The sequence below is a fragment of the Orcinus orca genome, chromosome 16 (genome assembly GCF_937001465.1).
Source record: "Orcinus orca chromosome 16, mOrcOrc1.1, whole genome shotgun sequence".
Lineage (NCBI taxonomy): Eukaryota > Metazoa > Chordata > Mammalia > Artiodactyla > Delphinidae > Orcinus > Orcinus orca.
Window position 1 is genome coordinate 23,776,617 of NC_064574.1, and position 25,642 is coordinate 23,802,258.

The 25,642-nt window shown below is 51.7% G+C and overlaps 1 protein-coding gene across 24 annotated transcripts in view; it reads right to left on the reverse strand.

The window, feature by feature from the left end:
- Window positions 1–773: 773 nt before the first annotated feature.
- EPB41L1 (erythrocyte membrane protein band 4.1 like 1) overlaps window positions 774–25,642 on the reverse strand; it is a 127,281-nt gene continuing 102,412 nt past the window's right edge. For 10 of the 24 annotated variants that reach the window (XM_049699322.1, XM_049699321.1, XM_033433644.2 and 7 more), the window contains 10 exons: window positions 23,622–25,607; window positions 23,008–23,115; window positions 21,551–21,961; window positions 19,689–19,793; window positions 17,547–17,630; window positions 12,960–13,046; window positions 12,115–12,198; window positions 10,040–10,120; window positions 9,618–9,734; window positions 774–4,246 (listed from right to left, as the gene is read on the reverse strand). In XM_049699322.1, the coding sequence (XP_049555279.1) occupies window positions 4,238–4,246; window positions 9,618–9,734; window positions 10,040–10,120; window positions 12,115–12,198; window positions 12,960–13,046; window positions 17,547–17,630; window positions 19,689–19,793; window positions 21,551–21,961; window positions 23,008–23,115; window positions 23,622–25,607 (3,072 nt within the window). In that variant the 3' untranslated portion in view covers window positions 774–4,237. The remainder of the gene's footprint in view (window positions 4,247–9,617; window positions 9,735–10,039; window positions 10,121–12,114; window positions 12,199–12,959; window positions 13,047–17,546; window positions 17,631–19,688; window positions 19,794–21,550; window positions 21,962–23,007; window positions 23,116–23,621; window positions 25,608–25,642) is intronic. The other 14 variants (XM_033433650.2, XM_004272799.4, XM_033433652.2 and 11 more) reach the window with 9 other exon arrangements.

Here is a 25,642-nt window from a genome sequence, read left to right on the forward strand (position 1 = left end):
TTAAGTTTTAATATTCTTGCATTTACTTTTATGAAGACCTCCTTCCTTTGCCAAGTGACGCTAGTTTTTCATTTGTGGAAGTAAAATAGTTTCCTTTTTAAATAAATTTTTTTTTTGTTTACAGAGAGTCAATTGAAAGAAAGATGATGTCAACGTCGGGACGGGTAGCATGTATGGGGTTATGGCAACATTTGCTGTATACATTATCCACTCGGCTCCCATGAAGGAGGATGTGGGAAAAGACCCCAATGGCGGTGCTCTTCTTTCAAGTGTGTCTCCACACACCAAGCCCCTCTGTGTCCTGGGTCCGCATGCCTACTCTTCCTGCTGCCTAGAATGCTCTCACCCAAGTTCTTCACCTTACTCGATCTTTCTCTTCACTCAGCTCAAAAATCATGTCCTCAGGGAGGCCATAACTGGCCACCTTATTTAAAGTGGGCTCCTTCAGTGACGATCCCCTTCCCTGATGCACTTCTTTCCTGGTGCTGATCACTCTGGAATCATCTCTGAGTGCTCACCTGTTTTGTTATCAGTTTCCTCCACTAGCCTGTGAGCTCCTGGAGGTCAGGGGCTTTGTCTTATTTGTTGTTGTACGTGTAAAGCCAAAGCCAAGACCTGGACCACGTTGGGATCTGCAAATATTTGAATGAAAGTGTTGTAGGTTGAATAAAAGTGTCCCAGTTGGGATCTCTCCACCCAGTTTTAGCCCTTCCCACGATGCCAACTTGTACTGGTAGCCTAGGTCAGAGACAGAGAGAGAGATGCCAAGGCAGTTTGTGGTTCAGCATCAAACACATTTATTTCACTTTTATTGAGTATACAAGAACAGAGAGCACACGCATACAGCACGGAGCACTGAGGTGGGGGAGCGCGGGGACAAGAGAGGAGAGAAGGGTGCGAGTAAAAAGGACCAGGACAGCATCGCAGTTGGTTGGGAAGGTGCTTTTGGAAAAAAAAAAAAAAAGTATATATTTAGAGTGATGTTGTTCATGCAATTTCAGGCCAGTCTTGGAATGTGCTTGCAGGATTCAAAAACTGAAACAGGTCTTGGCACTTCCTATACCCTCAGATGGAAAAGATCCCAAGAAAGCAAAAGAAGGGAAAACAAAGATCTGTAGGCTGGCAGAGTGGCAAAAGGGCACGGAGAGCCTCTGCTTTATCCTCTTCGTTTTGCACGTGAGGAAACTGAGGCCCCGAAGCGGGAATGGGACTAGCTCAGTGGCACGTGGTGAGTTAGGGGTTGAGCCAGGATGGCCACCCAGAACTCCTGACTGTCCTCCAGGACTTTTTCCACCATGCTACATGGTCTCCTGGGTGGAGAGGTGGCACAGAAAGGATGCGAAATGTAAAAAGGAAAAGTAGGTTGAAGACAGACAAGACAAACGTCTATATTCCCTATGAAGAGGAGGATGGGGAGGAAACAGTGCCCTAGATTTCAGCTTTGCAGCTCCCCTCCTCCCTGCTGGCACTGCCTGCCTCTCGGCGGAAGGTCAGAACATCTGTGGGATGGAGAGCTCCACAAACCCTGGCTGGCCCACAAGCTTATAAGCCTGGTCACATCTTCCCTGCCCTAAAGCCACACCCTTAGGGTCCGTAGGCAGGCACAGAACCCAGAACAAATATTCTCTCTCTGAGGTATGTCCAGTGCTCTCGGGACACCTGGTTCCTGCAAAGACAGGGATGCCTGAGTCCAATTCCAGGTGGCCCGGAGTGGGCGGAGCCACTCCAGCTCTTGGCCCAGAAACGCTGGGGGCTCTCAGGCTGAGGAGGACAGGAACGAGGTTCTGTGGCTTCTCTCCCAGGACTGTAAAAAGAACCTGGTGCATTCGAAGTGTGCCTTCGCTCTCAGGGGGAGTTGGAGTGGGCCACCAGCCTGCCCCAGAGGGGATGTGGCTGACTGTGTCACCTGGGCCCCAGGTGCAGGGCTCTCTCCGCCCTCTCTCCATCCCATTTTTGCCCACAGAGGCAAACACTGTTCCGGTTTCTTGTCCTGCCTCAGGTCAGCACCAGTTAAGCAGCTAAGCATATGTGTCACCGGGGTAACTAATAAGCAAGCCAAGCCCCTCTCTGGGACGTCCCTAGGCAATGTCTGATAATTGGAGAGAATTCGGAAATGTTCTCAGAGCGGTTAGAGATGTAAGGCTGGCTCAGGGCTCTTCCCAGGTCCCTCTGCTCCCCCCCCCCCCCGCTTTCTCCTTGAGCCTAATGATAGTGCCTGACACAAGTAAGTACTCAATAAATATTTGTTGAGTGAATTTGCCGCGTGCTTTAGAAGCAGGATGGGGGAAATGAAATGGGACTGAGAAAGTAAAGGGCAGTGTGGAAGAACTCCCTCAGAAGGGGCCTCATTAAGCTCAGGGAAGCATCTTGTGTCAAGGAAGCCTGGGAAGGCCCACGTGTGCCAGAGCGCAATGCCAAGCTTTTGATGGGGGTCTTCTCCAAGGGCTTCTGTGGGCTCAAGGCCACTTTTGGGACTCCGAGGGCACAGGCTCAGAGCGCAGACGCCGACTGAAGGCGAGGTCTCTAAAGCCAGGGTCTTATACGTAGATCCTCCCCGGCTTACTCTGGGGCAGGCGAAGCCTTCGGGAGCGCGGTTTTGACCTAGCAGGGCCTGCCCTGTGTTCAGTCTCTACCATGGCTGCTTTGGCCCAGGAAGCAGAGAATGATTCAGACAGAATACAGGAGTGGTAAAGGAAAAGACTGGGCTGGGGATGTTCAGACAGCCAGGTGGAAGCCACCATCGTCCGCGGCAGCTGGGTATGTCACCTCCCTCGGGATGGGAGTCAGCTGTCACAATGCGGTCAGGAAAAGGCAAGACGTGGCAAAACAAAGAGAGATTGAGAAAGGAGGCGAGCCTCCTAGGGAGGCGGGGGCGCTGAGCCGGGAGACCTGTGCAGCAGAATCCTAACTCTGGACCCCACGCCTGAGCACAGACCAGCCCCCCCGGTTGCTACTGCCCAGGGGGAGAAGGCATCTTGAACCACACCCGTGTTGCTTCCTTCTTGCCAAAATCCCTGCCTCTCCACCTGGGGACCCCGCCCCTCCCCACCAATCAGTCAATTACAAACACCACACACTGTATTTCTACACTGAACCGTCGGCTCCTACTGTGAGCGACCCACAGCCAGAGTCCGGGTCTCCTTGGCAGGGTCGGTTCGGTGAGATCTAGGAACCTTGGGATACATCAATCACAGTCAGATAATTATAATTTTAAAATGTCAGCTTCATACTTACCAGCACTGTTTATTTTAATATTTGTTTCCTGTTATACGTAATATACATAACTTAAAAGCACATCCATACGAATCTACGAGCTGCACCTTCATAATGAGAACCCATAACACACAATGTCTACTTCACCTCCTGCGGCTTGGTTTCACATTCTTGCTTTGCTTTGCTTTTTCTCGCTTCCAGTGAGAGTCATCTGCAGTGGCCCTCAGCAGGACCAGGACACAGAAGGTGAGGCGGGGGTGGGGTGGGGAAGAGGGAGGAGGGAACCCAGACAGAAAATGACTGACAAGATGTGTGACAGTCGACGGGGAGGGGAGGCGGAAGAAAGGAAGGTGGATTTTGCAGCCCAGTGTCAAGACCCAAAAAATAAGAATCTAGTGTTCCTCCTCCTCCTTTCCGAGCAGGGACTTTTCTCTCTTGGAAAACGTTTGACGGGGCGTGTCTTGCTGCTGCAGCTTCTCTTGCTTGGCTGCAGAAGTGTTTTCCTTTGCATTTGAGTGGGCAACAGACGCAGGAGAAGAAACGGAATGCTCGTCCACTGAATGGAACATGTAGAACCCGGGTCGCATTGTACTTCTACAATCAGCGTGGTCTGGCTTGTCTTGGTTGTTCCGCGGGGCTTCAAGGGGGGTTGGGACAGGCGCGGCGGGGGGTGGGGGGGGCGGAGCAAGGGATTATTGTTGTTATAATTTTTTTTTCCTGAACAATCCCACCAATTCTTCAATTTGTCTGCAAAGGAAATGTAGGCGTTCAGACGTTGGCCGTTGCTGTCGGCCGAATGCTCGGCCAGCCCCGGCAGCAGTGCAAGGACGTGATGTTTCCTGTATATATATCTATATCTATATATATCTATATATATATGCTTTTCCTTTCCCAGTCTCTTGTCAGGGACAGTACGTCGCAGCTGGGACGTCGGTGTTGAGTTGGAGAATCCAGAATGAAGGCCCCTTCTTTACGGTTCTCTGGCTTGGGTTGGACCAAAAACGCCAGCATCTCTTCACAGAGGTCAGGATTCCTGAAGCCAGAGGTGTTGCGGGGAGAAGATGCAAAGGAAGGAGGAGAACAAGAAGAGTTAGTAACTTTTGTCACTCATCTTTAAATACATGGCAAGAGGTTGTCTTCCCTGTCTTTACCGTGTGCCATTTATTATGACTAGGGAAGACAGAGTGACTTGTCCAAGGCCACACAGCTTGTAAGAAAGTGGTCGCTGAGAACTGAAGCCACCTCTGTCTGACTCTCTGACTCCAAAGGCCATGTGTGTTTTCTGGGTTGTTTCCAGGCAGGTGGTATCTTTTACTTTGGCTAGAAAATTTGTCCAAGTTTCCTTGAACACTGAAAGCTAAGATTATACTTGTTTCCTTTTGTCTTTCTATCTGCTCTCAGTTCTAAGAAATGTTTAGTCATGATTGCAGATCTTTTTTTTTTGTCTTTCCCTTCTGTTTGCCACTGCCTGCTGTGTCCTGGGGGTTAAACCCCACAGAGGAGTGTTTAAGTAAAGAAACTGGAGTCTGGATTCCAACTCAGGTTTGACTCCAAAACTCAGTGGTTAAGGGGCATGGGCTCTGAAATCAGACAATCCTAGTTTCAAATCCCATTCCACAGTCTACTAGCTCTGTCATCTTGGGCAAGTTTCCTAACCTCTTTAGACCTTAGTTGCTCCCTCTGTAAAATGGGTCCCACCTCACGAAGTTGTAGGGAGGATTCAAGACAAGGCTCAGCATACAGTAAGTGCTGAGTAAATACTGGCTGTTCTTATTACTATTGTTGTTAACTTAACCACATTTGATCTCATTGAGGGCAAGGGCTGTGTTTTACTTATTGTTGTCTTTCCAGGGCCCAACACCATGACTGACACACAGCAACTACCCCAAACCATTTAACAAGTGGCCTGTTGTCCCTGCCCTTTGCCACTTACATATGGTCAGGTGCTAACGGAGTTGTAGAAATTTGATCCTTCTCAGCTCATTTGACAAATGGGAAAACCGAAGCCCAGAGGGTTCAATGACTTAGCAAGTTGGTGGCAGAAGCAAGACGAGAACCCTAGGCTCCTGCTTTGGAATAGGTCATCCCCACCCCCATTTAATTAAAAATTTGAAAGTAAGAAAGCTCTGGGAAGCTGGCTGGATGCTGCCCTCTTGCTGGCAATGTTTGGGAGACAGGTCTTGCGTGGAGGGGACGGGCCAGTGAACAAAGATGGAGCAGAAGCCACACATCTGGCCTGTGAGTTGCAGGGAGAGAAGAGAAGGCTCTAAGATGGGCGTGATTTCACAGTCACAGCAAGAACTTCAAGGAGGAAGAACTTCATAAAGAAATCTACTGGAGCAGGGACAGGTGTTCCTGGAGGATTCAGGGAGGGGAGAGAAGATGACTGGCAAGATGGATGCCCACATGGAAACAGGGCCTCGTGCACCAGGCTGGTGATAGAAGTTTAGGGTCTGACTTGCTCAGGGCTCTCATCAACCCCTCAACATGACAAAACTATTGGGACAAGGAAGCAGCTTCACATCGCCGAGCACCTTCTGTATGTGAGATACCACCTGGTACATCATTGCTATGGACTGAATGTTTATGTCCCCCTGAAATTCACATGTTGAAGCCCTAACCCTCAAGGTGATGGTATATGGAAGCGGGGCCTTTAGAAGGCACTCATAAATAGGATGAGTGCCCTTATAAAAAGAGACGTGAGACAGATAACTTCTCTCTCTGCTCTCCACCACGTGAGGATGGCTGTCTGCAAACCAGAAGAGGGTCTCACCAGGAACCAGACTGGCCAGCACCTTGACCTTGGACTTCCCAGCCCCCATAACTGTGAGATATTAAGTGTGTGTTGTTTAAGCCACCCAGTCTACGGTGCTCTGTTATAGCAGCCTGAGAGGACTCTGACACTCATAGATGTTGTTTAATTATTACAGCAGCTCCAGTTTATAGATTAACTCCATTTTGTAGGTTAGAAAACTGAGGCCCAGACAGGTTCCTCTGGGCACACTTTCTGAGTCCAAAGCTGGGTGTGTTCTTGCTACTCCATTCTGCTACTTTCTGAGGATTTTTTCCTACAGTGCCGGCTTCACCTTAAGTTTCCTCATCGATTAATAAAGTACCTGCCCAAAACTCAGTGTACACATGATTCTGGGTTTGTGGGGATATCTTCTAAAGCCCACAGACACTTCAGAAGGACCGGGGACATCTAAACAATACTGTATGATCATGTATTTTTCTGTTTATTACAGCAGAGTCCAAATGGGCAGCATTTTGTTAGCTTACTTTGTGTTAATAGTAATCATGGTCATAATTAACTCTTATCGAGCACTTACTATGTGCCAGGCACGGTGCTTACTACTGTAGATGTATGATCTCAGTAACCCTATGAGATAGATACTGTGAACAGTCAGCGTGGTCAGGAGATTAAGGCCATAAGGCAGCTTTGGAGTCTAACAGATGAGGTTTGACTCTCTAACCAATTCTTTGTGTTCCCAGCTCCAAATCTGTGAGCAAATCGCCTAACATCTCAGAGCTTCAGTTCCCTTCTTTGTAAAATGAATGAGCAGGTGACAGTACTGCGCCTAGTGCACAGCCAGGTGCCTGGAAGAGTGTAAGGACTCCATAAGTTACCACAGTTGTTACTATGTCATTGTCATCTGGCTGATGAGGCAACACAGGCCGAGAAGGTTAAATAGCTTGCTCAAAGTTGCGCAGCTAATAACGGTCAGGACTGAGATTCGAGTCAGGACTACCATCCCGGGTGCCAAGATGCATCCATCCATCAAACCAACATTTTTCAAGTACTTTAAAAAAGAGTTTTCTAATTCAGAGAAGACCTTTCCCCCAGAATCAGTGAGTCTGCCTATATTAAAAGTCAGAGGTGGTTCCTACTTGGCGATAACTAATGGGAAAGCAGGTGGGCAGAAAAGGCAAGGGAGAAACTTCTGTTTCTCCAGGACAACATAGCAAGGTGACCTTTACAGAAGGATCCAAAAGAGAGAGAGAGGGTGTGTAGTGACGCGTGGGACAATGGCAGCAAAGAAAGGACTAAAAGAGGGGCGAGGAGGAAGGACCGCAAAGGGAGCAGTGAGGTGGGCAGATGTGAAAGACTGCATGGGGTGGGCAGGACGTGGAGGCTGGGACGAGAGCTCCAAATGGCCAGGGAACGCGGGCGGGCAGGAGCCTGGGGGGCTGGCTGGGATGCCCCAGGAAAGACGAGGAGGAGTGAGACGGGGAATGGAGAAGATACGAGAAGCTAGGAAAGCAAACACACAGCCAGAGGACTGTACATAACTGGAAGGGGGCTTGTCCATCTCTTCCTTTTGCAAATGAGGAAACTGAGACCCCAATGGCCACACAGCCAAGTCAGCAGGATGGCTGGGAGTGGAGTCAGGTCCTGATTCCCAGCACAGAGTTCTTTGCATCAGTGGCTTCTACACCTGGCTGCGCATGCACTTCCTAAGGACCAACGTATAAATAAAGATTCCCAGGTCCTGGCCCAGCACTTCTAAGTCAGACTTTATGGCAATAGTTTTCTAGTATTTGTGTTCCCCAGCTGATACTGCCAGCCCAGCACCAGTTTGGCAAGTGACCTACACTCTACCACTCTGAGATCTGGGGGACAAAAAGCAACAGTAACTGGGCAACTGACAGGACAGGAGTGACAATTTACTTGAAAGTCTGAGGAAGGCTGGGAGGCAGGCTCTGCCCGTGATCAGTTTTTACATCTTCTAGACCAGCGCTGTCCAACAGAAATGAAACCACAGACGGAATTTAAAATTTTTTAGATAATAGATTTTCTAGACAGTATTTTCTAAATTTTCTAGTATTTCTGGTTTTCTAAAATTTTCCAGCTATATAGAAAATTTTAATTTCTAAATTAAAATTCATATGTTTTAATTTACATGAAAGAGTAAAAAGAAACAGGTGAGATTAATTTTAATAATGTATTTTACTTAACCCAATATATCCAAACATTATCATTTAACATGTAATCAATATAAAAATTACTGAGCTATTTTATACTCCTTTTTCCGGCACCTATTCTACCCTCAAGGTGCATCTCATTTCAGATTAGCCAGTTTCATGTGCTCAACAGCCGTGTGCAGCTAGCGGCCCCTACACTGCACAGCACAGAAAATCATTTCCGTCACTGCAGGAAGTTCAGTGCTTCTCCTTCTGACACGAAGGGGGTGGTAATCAAAGGATGAGAAAGAAACATTCTGTATCTTTCTAGAAAACACTGGGTTTCTTCATCAGGGAAGAGGACAAAAGGGAGACCTGCTGTTTGTGGGGGACTTTGAAATGCATTTATTTTTCATTGAGGTATACGGTGTGAAGTAAGTAAATATACAAATCTAAGTGTGGCGCTTGGTCCACTTTTACATACATACACACCCATGCACCGCCCCCCCCCAGTTCAAGACGCTGATATTTCCAGCACCCTCGAAGTTCCCTTTGCGGCTCTTCCCTGTCAATGCCACATCTCAGAAGGAACCGATATTCAGACTTTGATCATCGCTGATTAGTTTGGCCTGGTTTTGAACTTCCTATGAATAGACTCACATTGTATGTACTTTTTGTGTTTGACTTATTTCATTCAATTCAATGTCTGTGAGATTTTGTTATTATCGGTCTGACCAAATTCAGTAAACTTCTAGACGGGCCAGAACCCTTCCCCCAATTTCATCTGCTAAAAGACCTCTCTGCTCTGGCACCATCTCATTCCTCTTATTCACGAAGGCACTGATAGCCCTCAGTGGAAAGAGTAAGGATTGGGGTCCCTAAGATTCTCGCCCCTGGTGGCCTGAGAAGGGTTTCCAATCTAGCAAGACAGATGGGATCGAGGGCTCTGGCCATCATATTCCTCCTTGACATCAACTATACTTCAATTTAAAAAATTAAAAAATAAAATAAAATTGGCACAACATTGTAAATCAACTATACTTCAATTAACAAAAAAAAAATTCCTCCCTGGCAACATCCAGTGACCGGTGATGGAGACAGAGAGTCAGGGACAGGAATGTGGCCCTGGGCCTGGCAGGACTTTTTCCGACTTCCAGCCTACAGGCAGTGGTCAGTGAGGGTACACTTGTCTCTGTCTGTCCCACCTCAGTACCCACTGTCAATCCTCTCTCCCCTGTTCTGACCACTTCTGGATTTACTTTTCTGGGTCTGGAGCCTGAAACCCCAAAGAAACCAAGGAACCAGCCTTCCTTCCCCTCTGCACTCTGATTCGTCATATCTGAGGGAGCTACCTCTCCACTTGGAGCCCCAAACCAGGAAGCTTGGGGAGGTCAGAGCTGTGCTGGGGACCAAGCCTCTTGGTGGGTCCTCAGATGGAAATGCCCCTCGGAGGACCTTGTTCTCTCCTCCATCTCGCGGCTGCTGAGCCCCATGAGCCTCACCTGTGGCTTCTTGTCCCTCTCCTCTGGGGATGGGTCTGTTTCTCTGTATACGACAGCTTTGGTTACCAGCATGTCAGGATGCTGCAGTTTGGCCTCCTTGATGGCCAAAGCCAGGGCCTGGAGGAAAAGAACCGCAAAGTGAGGAGTCAGAGCATATGGAATACGGGAGAGGCCACAGAGACCAACAGGCCCCTCCAGCACACAGCTGAGGACCAGGAGTTAAGGGGAGAGGCCAGAGCTCAGGTCTTCTGGCTCCTTCTGACTCCCAGTCAGTGCCCCTTCCTTGAGGGCTTCTCCTCTGGACAGGGTCAGTAGGAAGTGGACATCTCTGCTCACAGATGCAGCCGTCCATGGGTAAACCAATATGGGGGCGCCTGGGGCCTGGGCAGTGCCACTGGGAACCATGCTCCGCATCCCCATACCTGGTCTTGATCGACATCTTCGTCCCCGGTGATGATGATCCGCTTCTCGATCCTCGTCTCAGAAAATCCTCCTTTCACAGTCTGCAGAGGGAGAGGGAGGTGAGGTCAGCCTTGGGTCCTGCTGGGGCAGCAGCCTCGACAGGGGACCGGTCCAAAGCATCCCTCAAGGGCAAGGCTGGAACCAGCAGTCGCCTTCTCTCCTGGCTCCCTCGGTTTTCTCCTTTTTCTGGTTTTGGGACTTCAGACTGCACATCTTGCCTGGCTGCCACCACTCCCCCAACTACCAAGCTGCCCCCTCTAGCTCTTCCAAGCCCGGTTCAAATGCTGTCACCCTGACCCTGGTGAGCGATCCTTCGTCCTGCCTCAGTACTCCCTGAGCGGCACGTTCGTATCTCTCACGGTCCTGGGCCTCTCTGCCTTGTACTGACGTTGTGTGTGTGACCTGGCCCTGCTCACTGGGCTGGGGCTCATGAGGGCAGGGGCTGTGTTTTGTTCATCTCTGGATCCCCTCCTCCCCCACTCCCCTGTCCAACTTGACCAGGGCAGGTGCTAAATGCGGATTTGTCGAATGAACACATGAATGAAATGTGAATGGTGACAAGGTTCTACTTTAAATGACTTCAAACAATACTAGAAAACTGCATTGATGACGCTTATACATATGCTTAAAACCGCCACTGTTTTCCGAAGGGCTGGGGTTCGGGTGCAAGTTTAGAAGTAGAAGATAGGGCAGGACCTACTTGCTTGGCATATTAAAGGCGGGTGGTGGCTAAGGGAAACCCCAGCTGGGGTCAGGAGTGGACAGAAAGAAGAGGGGGGCCCCCAGTTGGCAGGGCTAGGAGGGACTTTGGGAAGAAGAGTTATCTGAGCTGTATGCGGTGGGGTGTGTGACGGAACACCTTCCCATAAAGCTTTCAGTGAAGTCATCATTGCTCACTGATGCTTTTGGTAGGAGTGGGTGCTTTCTGGGGACCGTGCTGCATGGGAGTGGGCAGGGCTGGGACAGTCTGTGCTCCTCAAGGGCCAGTGCTGCCTACCAGACTCCTCCTTTGGTGCTTGAGCAAAACCTCCAACTCATCCTGGCTCTCTGGCCTCTCTCCTCCAGGCCTCCAGCCCTGCCCTGGGCCCTGGCCACTCAGGCATGGACATGCTGGCCAGCCTGTCCTCAGCCCTCTGTCCTCACGGGCTAAGTCATGGCTGTCTCACCAGGAATGTCTCCCTTCTTTGGCCCTGCCTCTTCCTCCCCGCACCCTGCACCAGGCCCTCCATCCCTAGTCTCTCCGTGGAGAGACTCTCTCTGTCTTCTTTCTCCCATCTGCCTGCACATCCTGGTGGACCTAATCTCCTCTCCTTAAACCCCTTTTCACTGGGTCACTCCCCGTCTTGAAAACCTTGATGGCTTTCCAATGGCTCTCAGACTCAGACCCTCTGTTATCACATTTGTCCTGGGATTTGTCTTTTGTCTCTATTCTGCTTCCCCTACCTCCAGTCCAACCTAATTTCCCAGTTACGTCCCCTAGGTGCTGCTTCTTCCTGACAGAGACCACTTCTCCTGTTTCCCCATGTGCATTGCTTGCAGCCCCTCCAGCAGCCCTCAGCCCAGAGGCCAGCGTGAGGTTGATGCTCACTAACATTTGCTCAGTGAATGAATAAGCAAACACACGGTTTCTGTTCCCATCTTCCCCGTGGCTTAGAACGTCTGCATCCTCCCTCACGAGTCCGCCCTGGCTTTCCAAGACCCTATACAAACCCCATTTTTTCCAGAAGACCCTTCCTCATTCTTTGAGCCTTCCTTCAATCACCCCCCTCTAAATCCCTCTAGCACTTAGGATCTATAAGGCGCAAATGCCACGGTTCACAATTTCTTCCAAGGAGATGGTCTCATCCCCCCAGCCTGGCTGTCAACACTGAAGGGCAGGTCGGCACCTAGGACAACCCTTATCACAGAACAAAGCTCCCAGAAACTGGGAACACCACAGGTCTTCTCTGCCCACGTTACAAGGCAGAGCCATGGCAATGACCTTCCCGAGCCCCACAGCCAGGCTGGGGGCCTATGACATCCTGCTGCTACTCACTTTGGTAACATGGGTGGTGGTGGAAGTGGAGAGGGTTTCCGCGGTGGCGCCGTAGGTGCTGGTGAGGACATCTTTCCCGATGATCTGCAGAATATAACCACCCCCCACCCAGGGCTCAGGTGAGGACACTGGACTCTGCAGGACGGGGGCGGGGGTGGGGTAAACCAAGGGAGGAGTCGGGGTGTGGGGGGTCCCATGAAGGTGAAGTTTGGAAGCCAAGATGCTTTGAGCCACTGAGTCTAAGAACTCAGGAATACTGGAATCTTCAGAATGCTAGACCCATGATAGCCTCAAACCTTGGAATCTAAGATTCCTAGGACCTGAGATTCCTGAGGTCCAGAATCCTAACAAGACCCTAGAATTTAAGAATCCTGGCATCTTACAAGAATGAACAGAGGGATCCAAGGTGGACACAGCCCTCCCAATCCCCCACCCTGTCAGGGCTGGGAACGTGCTCTCTCTGGGACTAAATGATGAAAACAACAGATCTGGAGAACACAGGAGCTGCAAGAGACCTCACGGCGACAGATGTGGGCGACTGAGGCAGCCACCAACAGAGCTGGGTCCAGAGTCCAAGCTTCTGGAGCCCTAGTCCATTGCTCCTCCTGGTCAGTAAGGAGAGCAGATGCAAAGCAGCTGGCACATCACAGGCACCACCAACGGATGAGACTCTGGTGGGGACCAGGGAGCCCTGTGGGCATCTGAATGTGATGCCGTTTCCTGGTGCTGCACTTAAAGGGGCAGCCTCCCACGCTCTACGCCGTACTTGCTGCAGGCCACCTGTGGACCCGCGTCCACATTCTCTGCCTGGAGTCCGCTAGCCTGGGTTGGCCCTGTCCACTTACCGGAGAAAGAGAACGGATTTCCGTGGCCACCGTCTGTGGGCCTGGGATCATGGCAGCTGCCCCCTTCCCGGACTTGAGACTGTTCTCCTGGGGAAACAATAGTGCTCAGAGGGCCAGGTCTCAGGTGGGCAGGCCCTCAGGATGGCTGGCGCACGTGGCCATGCAGCTCTCATGGCCACAAGGTTGAATAGTGCTTCTTCTCTCAGAAGCAGAGAGCTGAAGGCATCGTTCAGTCCAGTCTGCTCTTGTTCATCCCTCGCTCGCTCGCTCACACACGTGCTTACACACTTACCCACTCATTTAACAAACATTTACTGAGTGCCTGGCGTTAGGGACACTGTGGTGAACAAGACGCGGTATTGCCCCCTGGAAGCACTAACAAAGGAGTCGAGACATCCAGGTTTTGGTCCTGGCCCTGCCACGTTCCAGCCACGTGACCTAGATGGAGCCACTTCCGCTCTCCGGGCCTCATGGATTCACCTACATAAAGGGACCCCTGCAGTGTGTGTTCATCAGTGGTAACAAATGTCCCATCCTGGTAGGGGTGTTGATAACGGGTTGGTGGTGGGGGCTGTATGTGTGCCAGGGCAAGGGGTCTACAAGAAATCTCTGTACCTTCCTCTCAATTTTGCTGCGAACTGAAAACTGCTCTCAAAAAATAAAGTCTTAAGAAATTTTTTAAAAAGGGGACCCCTGTCCCACTCTCACAGAGACATTATGAAGATAACAGAGGAGAAAGGGCTTTGCAAATGGAAATCTGTCAGGTTAATACAGGAGTACAGGCTGGCTACTAAGAACATACTAACTACTGTTTTCTGAGTACTAGCTATGTGCTAAGTATTGTGTTAAGGATGCATGATCTCATTTAAGCCTCTGAACAACCATAGGAAATTGTTTTAATATTCCTGTTTTATAGTTGCGAAACTGGAAGGTCAGGGCATGTGAAGTGGCTTGTTCAAGCCCCCCTGAAAGTGAGTGATCGAGTCTGGATTTAGACCCAAGTTGGTCAGACTCCAAATTCAATGCACTCCTTCTGCCATGCCATTCTGCCCTTGGAACACTTGCCCTTGAGCCAGCTCTCCTGGTCCTACCTTGGAGTCTAACTGCTAGATACTCCTGGAATTGGCCCTAGACTTACTGGCCCACATCTGGAAGGGGCCCAGCTGCTGGCCTCTACCTCCTACTTCCTGCCCCATCTTAGGGATCAGCCTTGTCTGTCCTGGGGCCCAGAAGCTGTGTCCATTCTGCAGCTCCCCAGTGGGCTGCAGGGTAGTAGATCTGGACCTCTGCCTGCCAGGCGACAGGTGAGGACAGAAGCCCTCTGTCTTTGCCCCACCTTTCCCCGAGGCCTGCCTCCAGCTGAGGCTGTCGGTGGCTGGTTACCTGGCATTCCATGCACAAGGCACTTACTTTCTCAGAGGCAGTCCCAGAATGTGGCCCAGCAGCAGGTCTTAAAAGGGCAGCCTTCTGGGCTCAATGCTTCCTTTCTCCCAGGGTAGGAAACAGTCACTAGCCCCTTTGAATCCTATTGTCCCTCCAGGCCCTTCTCCCCTCAAGCTTCTTCTTCTCCCATTGACCCCCCCTTTCCCGGAAAAGCCTCACCTCCACCTTCACACTGATGGGGACACAGGTCATCCCGAGGCACCACAAGGTGCCAGCTGCTCCGCCTGCCTCTCCTGTATCTTCAGCCAGTTCCCTCTCCCGCCTCTAGGAGGCGCAGCCCATCTCCGTGGCTAAGGTGACACCGCCATCTCCGCCCCCGGCCCTTCCTCCGGCGGACTCCGGGCTCTCCTCTTCGCCGCCTCTGTCTGGGACGCCTCAGCCACTCAAGGCTTCCACTGCCTCATCGAGGCCACTGTCCCCTCTCGCTTTATCTGTAGCTCGGATCTTGCTTGAACCCTAGACTTGCCTAGACACTTTCCCTGGAAACGTCCCACAGGCGCCTCAGACTCATCAGACCCAAAATGGAATTCGCTGCCTCCCACCCCCAACATACACCTGCCGCTAAAGAGCAACCTCCCTCTGTGCTCCTTGTTCCTATTAGTGCTTCTCGGACTTGAGGGGTGTCACCTGGAGGGCTTGTGAAAACAGAGACCACCCCCCCCGGGCCCCGCCCCGGAGCTTTTGAGTCAATAGGTCTGGGGCGGGGCCTGGGAATTTCCTCTCTAACAGGTTCCCAGGGCCAAGCTCGCTCTCGGAGACCCGCGGGGCTGGTGCGCGGCGTCGCGGCCCGTCTTTCCTCCTATCACCTGAACGTTCTACCAGTGACCCAATCCGGTACTTTCCTCCCTCCAGGCACCCTCAACCCTGACCTCCTGGTCAGCCTCCAACTCCTCGCACCCTGGCCCTGCCCCCACCCCTAAACTAGTTCCCTGCCTGCTCTTCCGGTCTCTCCCAGTAGAATGTGGGCTCAGAGATGCTGTCTGTCTCCCGCAGAGCTGGATTCACAGCGCCTGGCACACTACTTCACACATCGTGGGTGTTCAATAAATATTTGCTGAAGGAAGGAAGGAGGGAGGGAAGGAGGGAGGAGGGGAAGGAAGGAAGGAGAAATAAAAAAAGAGACCCACGCCCCCAAGGGAAGGAATTTTTTGCTCCAGTCATGTCCACACGGGCTGCTAGAGTAATCTTTCTAAAACACAGAAACACATATCTGATGACATCATGCCTCTACTTAAAAAGTTGAAGTGATTCTCCATGGTCTCCAGGATGAAGTTTGAACTTCATACATGGCATTCGAGGCCCTTCAAGCCCTGGCCCAGCCTTCCTTTCCAGCCTCTTCTCCCCCTGCCCCCCCCCACACATACTTGACATCTTGCTTCACTGACCACTTCCTTTCCCTAAATGCTATGCTCCTTCACATCCTTGCCTTTACATCCGCTGTTCCCACAGCCTAGGAGACCTCCTCCCATGACTGCACCCTAATTTATCCTTCAAGAATAGCTCAGATGTCACCGCCTAGATAAAGCCTTCCCCAGCTCCTACAGTGTCACTCCACACCCTATGCCCCCTAGGAAAGGCAGGAAAAAGTAACGGCCGCTCACATTTACAGACCACTTGTAATGTGCCAGGCACTCTTTGGAGGGCTTTGCATAGATTACCTTAGTTTAGCCTCACGTCAACCCTTTGGGAGATATGCTATTATTTCCCCTCACCCCATTTTCCAGAAGTGGAAACTGAGGTCTGGAAAGGTTTGGGTAACTTGCCCAAGGTCATCCAGCCAGGAAGTGGGAGAGCTGGACCTTGTTCACCACTGTGTGCCCAGGACCTAAACACAAAGGCACAGCCCATTAGATGTGCCTGTGATTATTATTTCGATGAATGAGTTCTAACAGGCAGTATCTTTTCTTCCACTCCCCATACTGGGCAGAGGAGAGATTAAGAAATGTTTTTAGAACAAATGAATGGATGGATGGATGGATGAGTAAATGAATGATATGACTGCCTGCTCACCATGGTACGAATTTACATTTAGCCCGATAAGCATCCTGATGCCACGTGGTGAAGGGGTGAGGGGAGAGGAGGAACTGAGCGACCAGGGGAGAGCGTGCAAGCTGATAACTGGTTTGGGCTTATTTCTCTTAAAATCTTTGTTTACTCAAAACCTTCCTGCTGGGTAGTCTAAATTAATGTAATTTTCTTCCTATGTGCATATGAGGGGTTTGGCAAGAGAAAGCATTTGAAAACAACCTCCCACAGCTCAAGACAGATCTGGCCCAGGCACTGATACCTGCTCGGCCCCAGCCCCAGCCCCAGCCCCACGCAGCCACTGTTCACAACGGTCAGGATGAGGGAGCAGAGCAGAGTGGTTGAGGTGGACAGTGGGGCTTCGGGAATCAGAATGCCTGGGTTTGACCTGGCTCTACCACGTATTGGTTGTGTGACCTTGGGTAAGTCACTGTACCTCTCTGAACTGCATTTTCCTCATCTGTAAAGGGTGGGAAAAAGAGCATCCACTTCACAGCTCTGGTTTTACCCCATGAGCACACTGCATGGTGTCATAACCTGTGGCTGAATGCTAGCTGTGCTGTGTCATCATTTGAAGAATCTGATGTTACTGAACTCTCTTAAGAGCCCGTGAACCAGGCAGAATGGGAGTACTCCCATTTTATAGATGAGGACACCTAAAGACCTTCCTTCATGGGTCAGGCAGCAAATAGGTAGCAGAACCACAGGGTCCCTCAGGACACAGTCCCAAATCCTGAGCCATGGCTGCCAGGAGGATGGACCTCACTCAGGGAGGACTTTCAGGCACAACCCTCCTGTGTTGCCGACAGTCAGTTAATCAAATAGTACCGTCCTCTCTTTATCCCTGCCGTAGCTGAGATGGTCCAGATGACTGAGACTCAGGGATGCCACCTCCTACATTATTCAATTTGCAAAGCTGAGGTCTGACTGGATGCCCTGTGGCCAGTCAATAAAAGTTGGACTGTGTGTCAGACAATAAAAGTCTGACTGTGTGTGCCACACCTGATGCTGTGGGGGCGGATGAGGACTTCCTGCCATAGCTGGCGAGGTTAACTTGTTATCTGGCCATTTCAGGGCCAATGGGGCTGGTCAGAGAGGGAGGTCTCGGGTCCTACTTACCATGGTGGTTGATATGGTCTCTGTGGTGATGGAGGGAGTAGTTGTTATGAACTCCTTCCCCCCTGGGGCAGTCCCGTCAACCTGCTGGCCAGAGGAGGAGTCGTTAGAGAGGGGAGAGAGAGAGGGAGAGTGCCAGATACGCCTGCAACGTCTGCCACCTGGGCTCGTGGCATCCCCAGGTACCAAGTGACGGGCAGCGTGAGCAGACATGCACTTGGGGAGGGGGTGTGTCCACACACAGACCAAACTACAAAGGGGCCTCACAGGTCCTCCAGCTCATTCCAATCATTTTATTTCACAAAGGGAAAATAATCCCATATAATTTGATACATCCTATCCAAATTTCAATGCCTGTATTCTTTGACTGGGTGAGCCCATTGCTAGGGATTCACCCTTCAGGCATAAACTTTGAAAATTTCGCCAGGAAGTCTGAACAACAAAGTTCACTGCAGCATTCAACATTAACTGCAAAAGACAAAAACCATCACAGGTCCATTGACAGGTGATAAAGGCATGCTAAATCAGGATCCACTCCTAAGGGGGAACAAGGAGAGTGAGGTGGGGCCACATGTGCCAACATGGAGTGATCTCCAAGGTAAGTATTAAAAAAAAAAAAAAGGGATTTCCCTGGTGGCGCAGTGGTTAAGAATCCGCCTGCCAACGCAGGGTACACGGGTTCGATCCCTGGTCCAGGAAGATCCCACATGACGTGGAGCAGCTAAACCTGTGTGCCACACCTACTAAGCCTGGGCTCTAGAGCCCGCGAGCCACAACTACTGAGACCGCATGCCTCAACTACTGAAGTCCGTGCGCATAGAGCTTGTGCTCTGCAACAAGAGAAGCCTCTGCGATGAGAAGCCCGTCTACCGCAACGAGGAGTAGCCCCCAATCGCCGCAACTAGAGAAAGCCCATGCGCAGCAACATAGACCCAACGCAGCCAAAAATAAAATAAATAAATTTATTAAAAAAAAAAAGAAAAAAGGTAAAGTGTAAAAGAGAATGATCTCTTTTGTGTAAAAAATTTAAATACCTAGAGATATAAGAACGTATGTTGGTATATGCATATATTTTTTTTTCTGGGAGCACTCAGAAAAAAATTCATTTTGTTCTGTTTGAATTTCATAACTGTGAATATTTTGTTGTTATTTTGTTTTGATGTCAATAGGGGTTACTGAGCTGTAAAATTTGGGGCCATTTTTAGTTTTCTTTGTATTTCTTTGTATAAAAACAAAACCAACACACATTACTAAAACAAAATAGATCAGAGAGGGAGTAAGTTGCCCTGGGGTCACACAGCTTGTCAGAACTCAAGAGTCTCGACAGCTGCACTAGCAGCCTCATAAACCTCTATGCATGTTATAAAAGTGAGAGAAAAAAGTCTGGAAATGACAGAGTTGCCCACATTTTGTAGATTTACATCTTTCCTTAGTTCTTAAGACAAAGACTGGTCTCCAGGGCAAAAAAGTCCCCAGCACTGCAGTTCCTCTGGCCAGAAAGAACCAAGAGGGCATCTATCAGACCCTTAGTCTCCATTTTCAAAGCTTAAAAACCGCAAAAGGAACTTGGGAAATGCACTGTAATAATGCACCCGTGTCTGTTTACAACAGCGTCTCCAGGGGACTGATTATGTTTCATCTTGCTAAGACAAATGACATTTTATCTTTTTTTTTTCAGTTTGTTCATTTTGTCAATGTGATGTGGAACCCCCGTGCACACACACGAAAATGACCCAATGTGAGCTGCTCTGACCCAAGCTGAATTGGGTTCTCTCTCCTCTTCCCCTGGGATATCTTAAGAAACCTCTCCACCTCCTTCAAGCGATCTGAAAGCCATGGTCTAATCCACTAACCGCTAGTCCTTATAACACTCCCAGGAGGATGAGGGAGACGTGAGCCTCCCCATTTTACAGATGGGAAAATTGAGGCTTTAAGAGGTGTAGTCTGCCCAGGATAAGAACCCATCCCACCACCCACACCCGGAGCTCAGGGAGGACAATGAAGCTCAGAAGAGCATCAGGGTTAAAATGGTGGCTCCGGGGGAGCCAAGGTAGCAAGAGCTGGCCAAGGGGCTTGGCCATGATGGAGACCCACCCTTAAATGCCCAGTACCTAGGCCCAGCGTGCACAGGAAGGCACAGGTTACCTGGGTGGTGTCCACAGTGGCAACTCTGGTCTGCAGTACAGCCTCCGGCTCGATCTTCTTCCTGATAGCCAGGCTGCTGACTGTCATGGTTTCCGTTTTCACAGGCTGTAGGCAGATGAGGGAAGAACACTCTGTATCTCAAGCCCCGGCACGACTCCTACTCACAGGCAACTGCAGCGCGGGGTCAGCAGGCTATCTCCCACCACTGCCGCTGACCAAGTCTCCAGAGGGGGTCGAAGGCCAGGGCCAAAGAGGCCTGGTATGATGTCACAGACAAACAGCCCAAGAGGGGAGCCAGAACCACCAGCAGCACCAGGACAGCCTGCCCATGACCCTGCCACCATACCACCTCATGGTGGCTGCATGCTGGGTTTCAGGCTACCATTAAGAGAACGTTCACCATTCAATTAACATGCTCTGTGCCGTGCCACACACTCAGCCTTTTCCTGATAATACACAGTCCTGAATGACTTCAATGGTTATGCCACCACCTCCCAGCTGCTTTCTCTGAACTGTTCTTTAGAGTAGGAGTCACGCCTGGAGGCCCGGGGGGGCCAGGCAGGAGATGTCAACGAGTGAAGCGGGCTTGTTGAGGACCGGGGTGAACTGGAGAGCACATGGGGTCCACTCAGGTTTGGCCTGAGTGACCGAATCATCTGATTTTTGTTTTTTAATGATATAAAAAAAAAATCCCTGGATTTTATATTCAGTGTCCTGATTTTTAAATCAAAGTCAAAGAAAACACATCTGCTAGCCAGATTTGGCCCAGGGCCACCAGTTTCCCACGCCTCCTCTAGAAGTCTTATGTTAAATGATTAGTTTCTTCTGAGTCCTCCATAGAACCTAGTTCACGGCTATACACACAGCAGGTGCTAACATATGTGAGCTGAATAAATGAATGAAAGTTAGCTTGTTGGGAGGGTGGTTAAGAGGGGATTCTTCTAGATGGTTGTAACTCGGAGATCTAGCCGTTCATTCAGTTAATCATTAGTGCCTGGAACGTACAAGCTTAGTGGAGCTGCCACCTGGTAGGAAAGCAGACCTGTCAGCCAGTAACCTGACTACTTGTGATACCTCTGGAAGCAGAAGCATTGCAGAGCAAGGGGGCGGAGCAGGGAGCAACACTTCTGCCCGGGGTTGTCAGGAAAGCGTTTGCTAGGTAAGTGCTATCTGAACTTGGCCCTGGAACGTGGCAAGTTTGCAAGGCAGAAAAAGGGAGGAGACACCTTCTCCAGAGGGTATAGCATGGAGTGAAAGCCCAGAGTAGACGAGCTCCTGTTTCAATGCCTGGAATGTGGGAGGGAGCTGGGGCTGGAAGAGGTGGGAGAGCGAAGGAAAAATGTGATCAAAGATCCTCTGAAAGAAGGACAGGGAGCAGAGACGCCCAGACGCAGTCTACCCGTGTCCCCCCCAGGTGATGACGGTTCCTCTTCTCTGAGAGTTTCCACCACTACCCCAAGACCCCAGGCCCTGGGGAGGGGAGCCAGGGCCGCGATCAGAAAACACCATCTGGCTTTCAGAGCAGGTGGCAGGCGCCCCCGTGAGTCCACAAGCACACGGTCTCTGCAGGTGCCATGCAACACAGACAGGGGGAGGAGGAGTCGCGTAGGACCAGACTGCCTGTCATCACTTGACCTCAGGCAAGAGATGGGGTCACAGGGTTAAAGCGCCCAGGAGTGCACGTTAGGGGTAAACCGAGCTGCCGAACATGCGAGCACAGAACCATGCTGTTCTGCGGAGGGGCGGTCATGCAACACGGAACAGAGCTTCAGGCTGGTGGCTCAGTCTTCTCACACATGGCCCAGGGCCCTCTGAACATGCAGTGCCCGGTGGGCCCGGGTCCCGATGATGCTCCACTGTACCTCGAACTGGGGCATATCCGGGGTGGAGCAGGCCCGTCGGTCTGGGCTGTCCTCGATGCCCCCAGACTCGTCATCCTGGCTCGGGCCCCGTTTGTTGAGATCCCGGGAGAACACCAGGCCCTCGGTTTCTGAGTCACTTTTGTCTCGGTCAAGCTCAGGCAGGCTGCGGGAGAAGTCTTCGAAGGCGCTGCCGTGGTAGTCGCCGATGACCGTGAAGTCAACCTCGGCCTCCAGGCTGGACGTGGAGCTGACCGTGATGCTGGAGCACTTCCGCTCAATGGCCAGGTGGTTGTCCTTCAGGAACACCGCGTCCCTCTCCTGGTCCTGGTCCTCGTCTCCCGTGTCACTCTCTGGGGCCCTGGGCCGTGGCGGTTTGACTTTCTCCTCGTAGCCCTCCCTCAGCCCTGCTCTCTATGGCCAGGTAAAATCAAAGGAATGGGGGTGTGGGATGTGGGGAGAGAGAGAGAGAAAGAGAGAAATCAAGATGGTGAATGACAGAAGAAATCTCGGGGCCATTCGATGCCCCAAATGGAAGAGGAGGTCAGGAAAAGAAAAACACCCCCGGAAAGGTTCTTTGACACCATAATAAGGTTAAAAAAAAAAAAAAGAACACTTCTCAAGAGCGAGGACACTCCTTTCCGAGGGTCTCCGGCTGACGGCAGAAGCAAGTACAAAGCAAACATCCTGCCAGTTGGTCCTGGACAGGAGGCCCCATCCAAAGTTTGGATCTGGGAGCTTATCAGAAGCGGCACTGCGCACAAGGCAGGGATGGGAGCCCGGACCCCAGGCCCATCCGTGCAGGCGGACATCAAGGAGGCAAAAACCAAGGAGGGAGACCCAGGGATTCAGGACCACCCAGGACAGGGAGGCAGAGAGGCTGGAGCCAAGAGCTTTGAGGAACAAAGAGGAAGCCAACACGGTTTGTCAATTCCACTGAGTCTCCGTGGGAGGGGTCAGCATCGTCTAGAGGGAGGAGCAACACCGGGTAATTCGTGGGAGCTGGGCGCTACATCACTTCAACCCTGAGCTCCGTGAGTGGAGGTTCTGCTCCCATCAGTGTAATTGACAACAGCAGGCCAAGGAAGTGCTGGAGGGGGACCAGCAACCCTTGTCCGACATACATACCTCTCAACTGGCCTGTCAGGGATTAAACACCACACACATTTTTGGCTGTTTTACGACATTCTTTTTTAAGACCAATCTAAGCCCCACCAAATATTTTTAAAGTACTTGGCTTCAGGCTCCAGAGACTCGGTGCACTTAGAGATTCACTTGCTAGACAAGCCTCCCTTTAGCCAGCTTCCGGAAGGTTGAGAGGTGTGAGGACTCATTCCAGACAAGCCAGAGTTGAGCTGCCACAAGAGGCGCTGCCAGAGCAGGTGGGGATCTAAGGCAGCGATGCACCCTGGCCAGGCGAAGATGACCAGGTCATCAGGGCACCGAGGGGCTGCAGAGACCTGCGGGCCTGAGGGGCTGGTGAATCTCAGGTGCCCCCCCTTTCCTGGGGGATTCGCTGCTAAGCTGGTAACGTGCTTCTCTTGCCTGACCGCGTCTCCGGATTTGTTCTGGATTAGAGAAGACAGTTAGTCTTAAGGAGGCAGAAAGGAACTTGGCACTGGGACCGAGAGGGAGCCGGAAGTGAAGGATGGAAACCTCTGGACTGTCAGCTTCCCCAAGGCAGGAGCACCAGGGAAGGGAAAGGATGAAGGAAGATCGTTGGACAAGCCAAGCAAAACGGTAGGAACCCAGCAGGTGCGGGCAGCAAGGCAAAGCAAATGTGTAGTTTGCTGGAGGCGGTGCCACTTTCTCCACCGGCGCTGTGTGACCCTCCGGGCACCAGGTCACACCAAAAGCCGAGGGTCTGTGTGGCTAAGCTAACATGGGCCAAGCAGATGAACCCATCATTCCGCCTGGGCTACGCTCAGGCCCGTTTAGGGAAAAGAACTCATAGGGATGGACAAGCAGCCTCTGGTGGCAGTAATGACGAGGGGCCACAGAAACATGCTTTTAAAGAACTACGCGGCATGCGGTCAGCTCCCGGGCTGGGGGCAGCATGGGGGCGGGGGCTCACGTGGCCAGTTCCCCCAGTAGCTTCCTCCAGTGTAGTTTCGCAGCCCGGACCGGGGGACACGAGCTCGACGTCCATGCATCCTTCCCGGGGGGATGGGGTAGACATGCCCTCCCAGAAGTGTCTGGTAGCTGGCGGCATCATGGAGGAATGTGTGGCTTTGGGGGCAGCAAAGTCCTCTGGGAGCTGAAACTGAGCAAATCCCAGGTCTAAACGCCTACTCCGCTGTTGCTCGACCTGCCCCACAGAGGCCTCCGAAGACAACTCGTTTGCAAAGGCCCTGGTTTCACCCTGACTCGCCCAGCGAGTTTCAGCTCCGTGGGTCTCAAAGATCCGAATCTTGTTGGCCACAGAGGTCTTGCTAATATCTTCCAGGGAGCCCTCTTGACCCCCAGCCTGGAAAGAGGTCATCTCCTTTTGCTTCCCTGAAGGGAACCGCAACCCCTGGGCTTCTTCAGGGACAACTCTGGGCTTCCTGCTGGCGATGGGAGGGGCCCTGCGCTCACCTCCGTCTGGGGTCACAGCCAGCCCTACTCGGTCCTTGGGCTCCGGGCTCTCTTTAGGAGGATGGGCATGTTTGAGAAATATGGGGGACTGTTCTCCAAAGCGGTCCCTGAGCTGCACAGGCTCCCCCGACCCATAAGGGGCTGGGCTTGAAGAAGCTTCCTCTGGAGACGTCTGAGCCGCAAAGGGACGGGGCGAGGTTGGGAGGGGGGTGACCACCTCCTCCATCTGAAGAAACGCTGGGGCCTTGCTGTCCTCTGTCACAGGTTCTCCTGTTTGGGTGTGAACTGGTCCCCTCTCTCTGGGCAGGAAGTTGCCTCTGTCCGGCTTGGCTGGCTTCCTGACATCGCTAGGAGGGATGGCCCACGGAAGGACACAGGCCTGGCGGTCTGGACGCACGCCCCCTCCTCTGTGAGGTGAGTGGTTCCATTCTCCTGGGGGACTTTTCTCAGCCTTTCCCATCAAATCTCCACTCTGGGGGGCCTCTTCCTCTGCAGCTACTGAGGATGCTGGGTGGGTAGACTCTCCTTCCACCTCCCACCGGGCTTCGTACTCAGCAAACATCAGCCCTGGAGAAGGTCCCTTTCCGAGCTGCTTGACAAAGACCTCCAGGTCATCTGGTCCTTGGTTCCTGGGGGGCCCCGCCCCTCCCTCTGAGGAAGCTGAGTGGTGCTTGTTTCTGCCGACAGCGGCAGCAGAGCCCCATGGGCCTGAGGAGTCCAGCTCTGAGCTCTCCGTGAGCTCCTCCGACAGCTTCCGCCTGCTCTCGCAGCCAGGTGGGGCATCTAAGTGCTCTTCTCTCTCCTCCAGGGCCGGAGGGAGGACTTGGTCTTCAGACTCTTTCTCTCCATAGTTTAAATAGAAGCTTCTCTCTGCAAAGGAAGTGTCGGTTTCATCGCTCGAGTCGGCTCTGGCTTCTGTGTAGGCTGGGTCCAGCAGAAACGACCGGAGTCCTCCCGTGTCGGAGGCTGGAGAGGGGACATCCACCTCTGCAGGGCCAGTGGCCGGGGCGGCGGGTCTTCCGCAAACCTGGAACTCCTCCCACTTCTGCCTTAGCTCCGCCGGGCCCTCCAGCTGATCCCTGGAGGCCCGCTGCTTCCTGATGGTTGCCTCCCCAGGGTCCACCCTGAACCAGGAGCCCTCTGGGAGCGTTCCTGCCAGCGTGCGGCCTGCAGCCAGAGAAGCCCCTCCTGGGCCTTCCCTGACCCAGGGGCTTTCCTCCCACACTGACTCGAAGCCTTCAGGGCTCGTGATCATTCTTCCTTGTCGCTGTGTGTTTGCTCCTTTGGCTCCCACCTTTTCTTCTGTGGCCATTTGAAAGGTGAACTTGTCCACCAGGACGTCTACCTTGGAGAGTCTGCCGTCAGCAAGCATGTCTGCGAGGCCTGCCTCCCTTTCTTCCTGCTGTGTGGCGGTCACTTTTAGGAGACTGAGTTCTTCTGGCCTAACGTACTCTCTTTCTATAAATACCCAATGCTCTGAACCCTGCATTTTAATTGGAGCAAGAAGAGTTAACATGA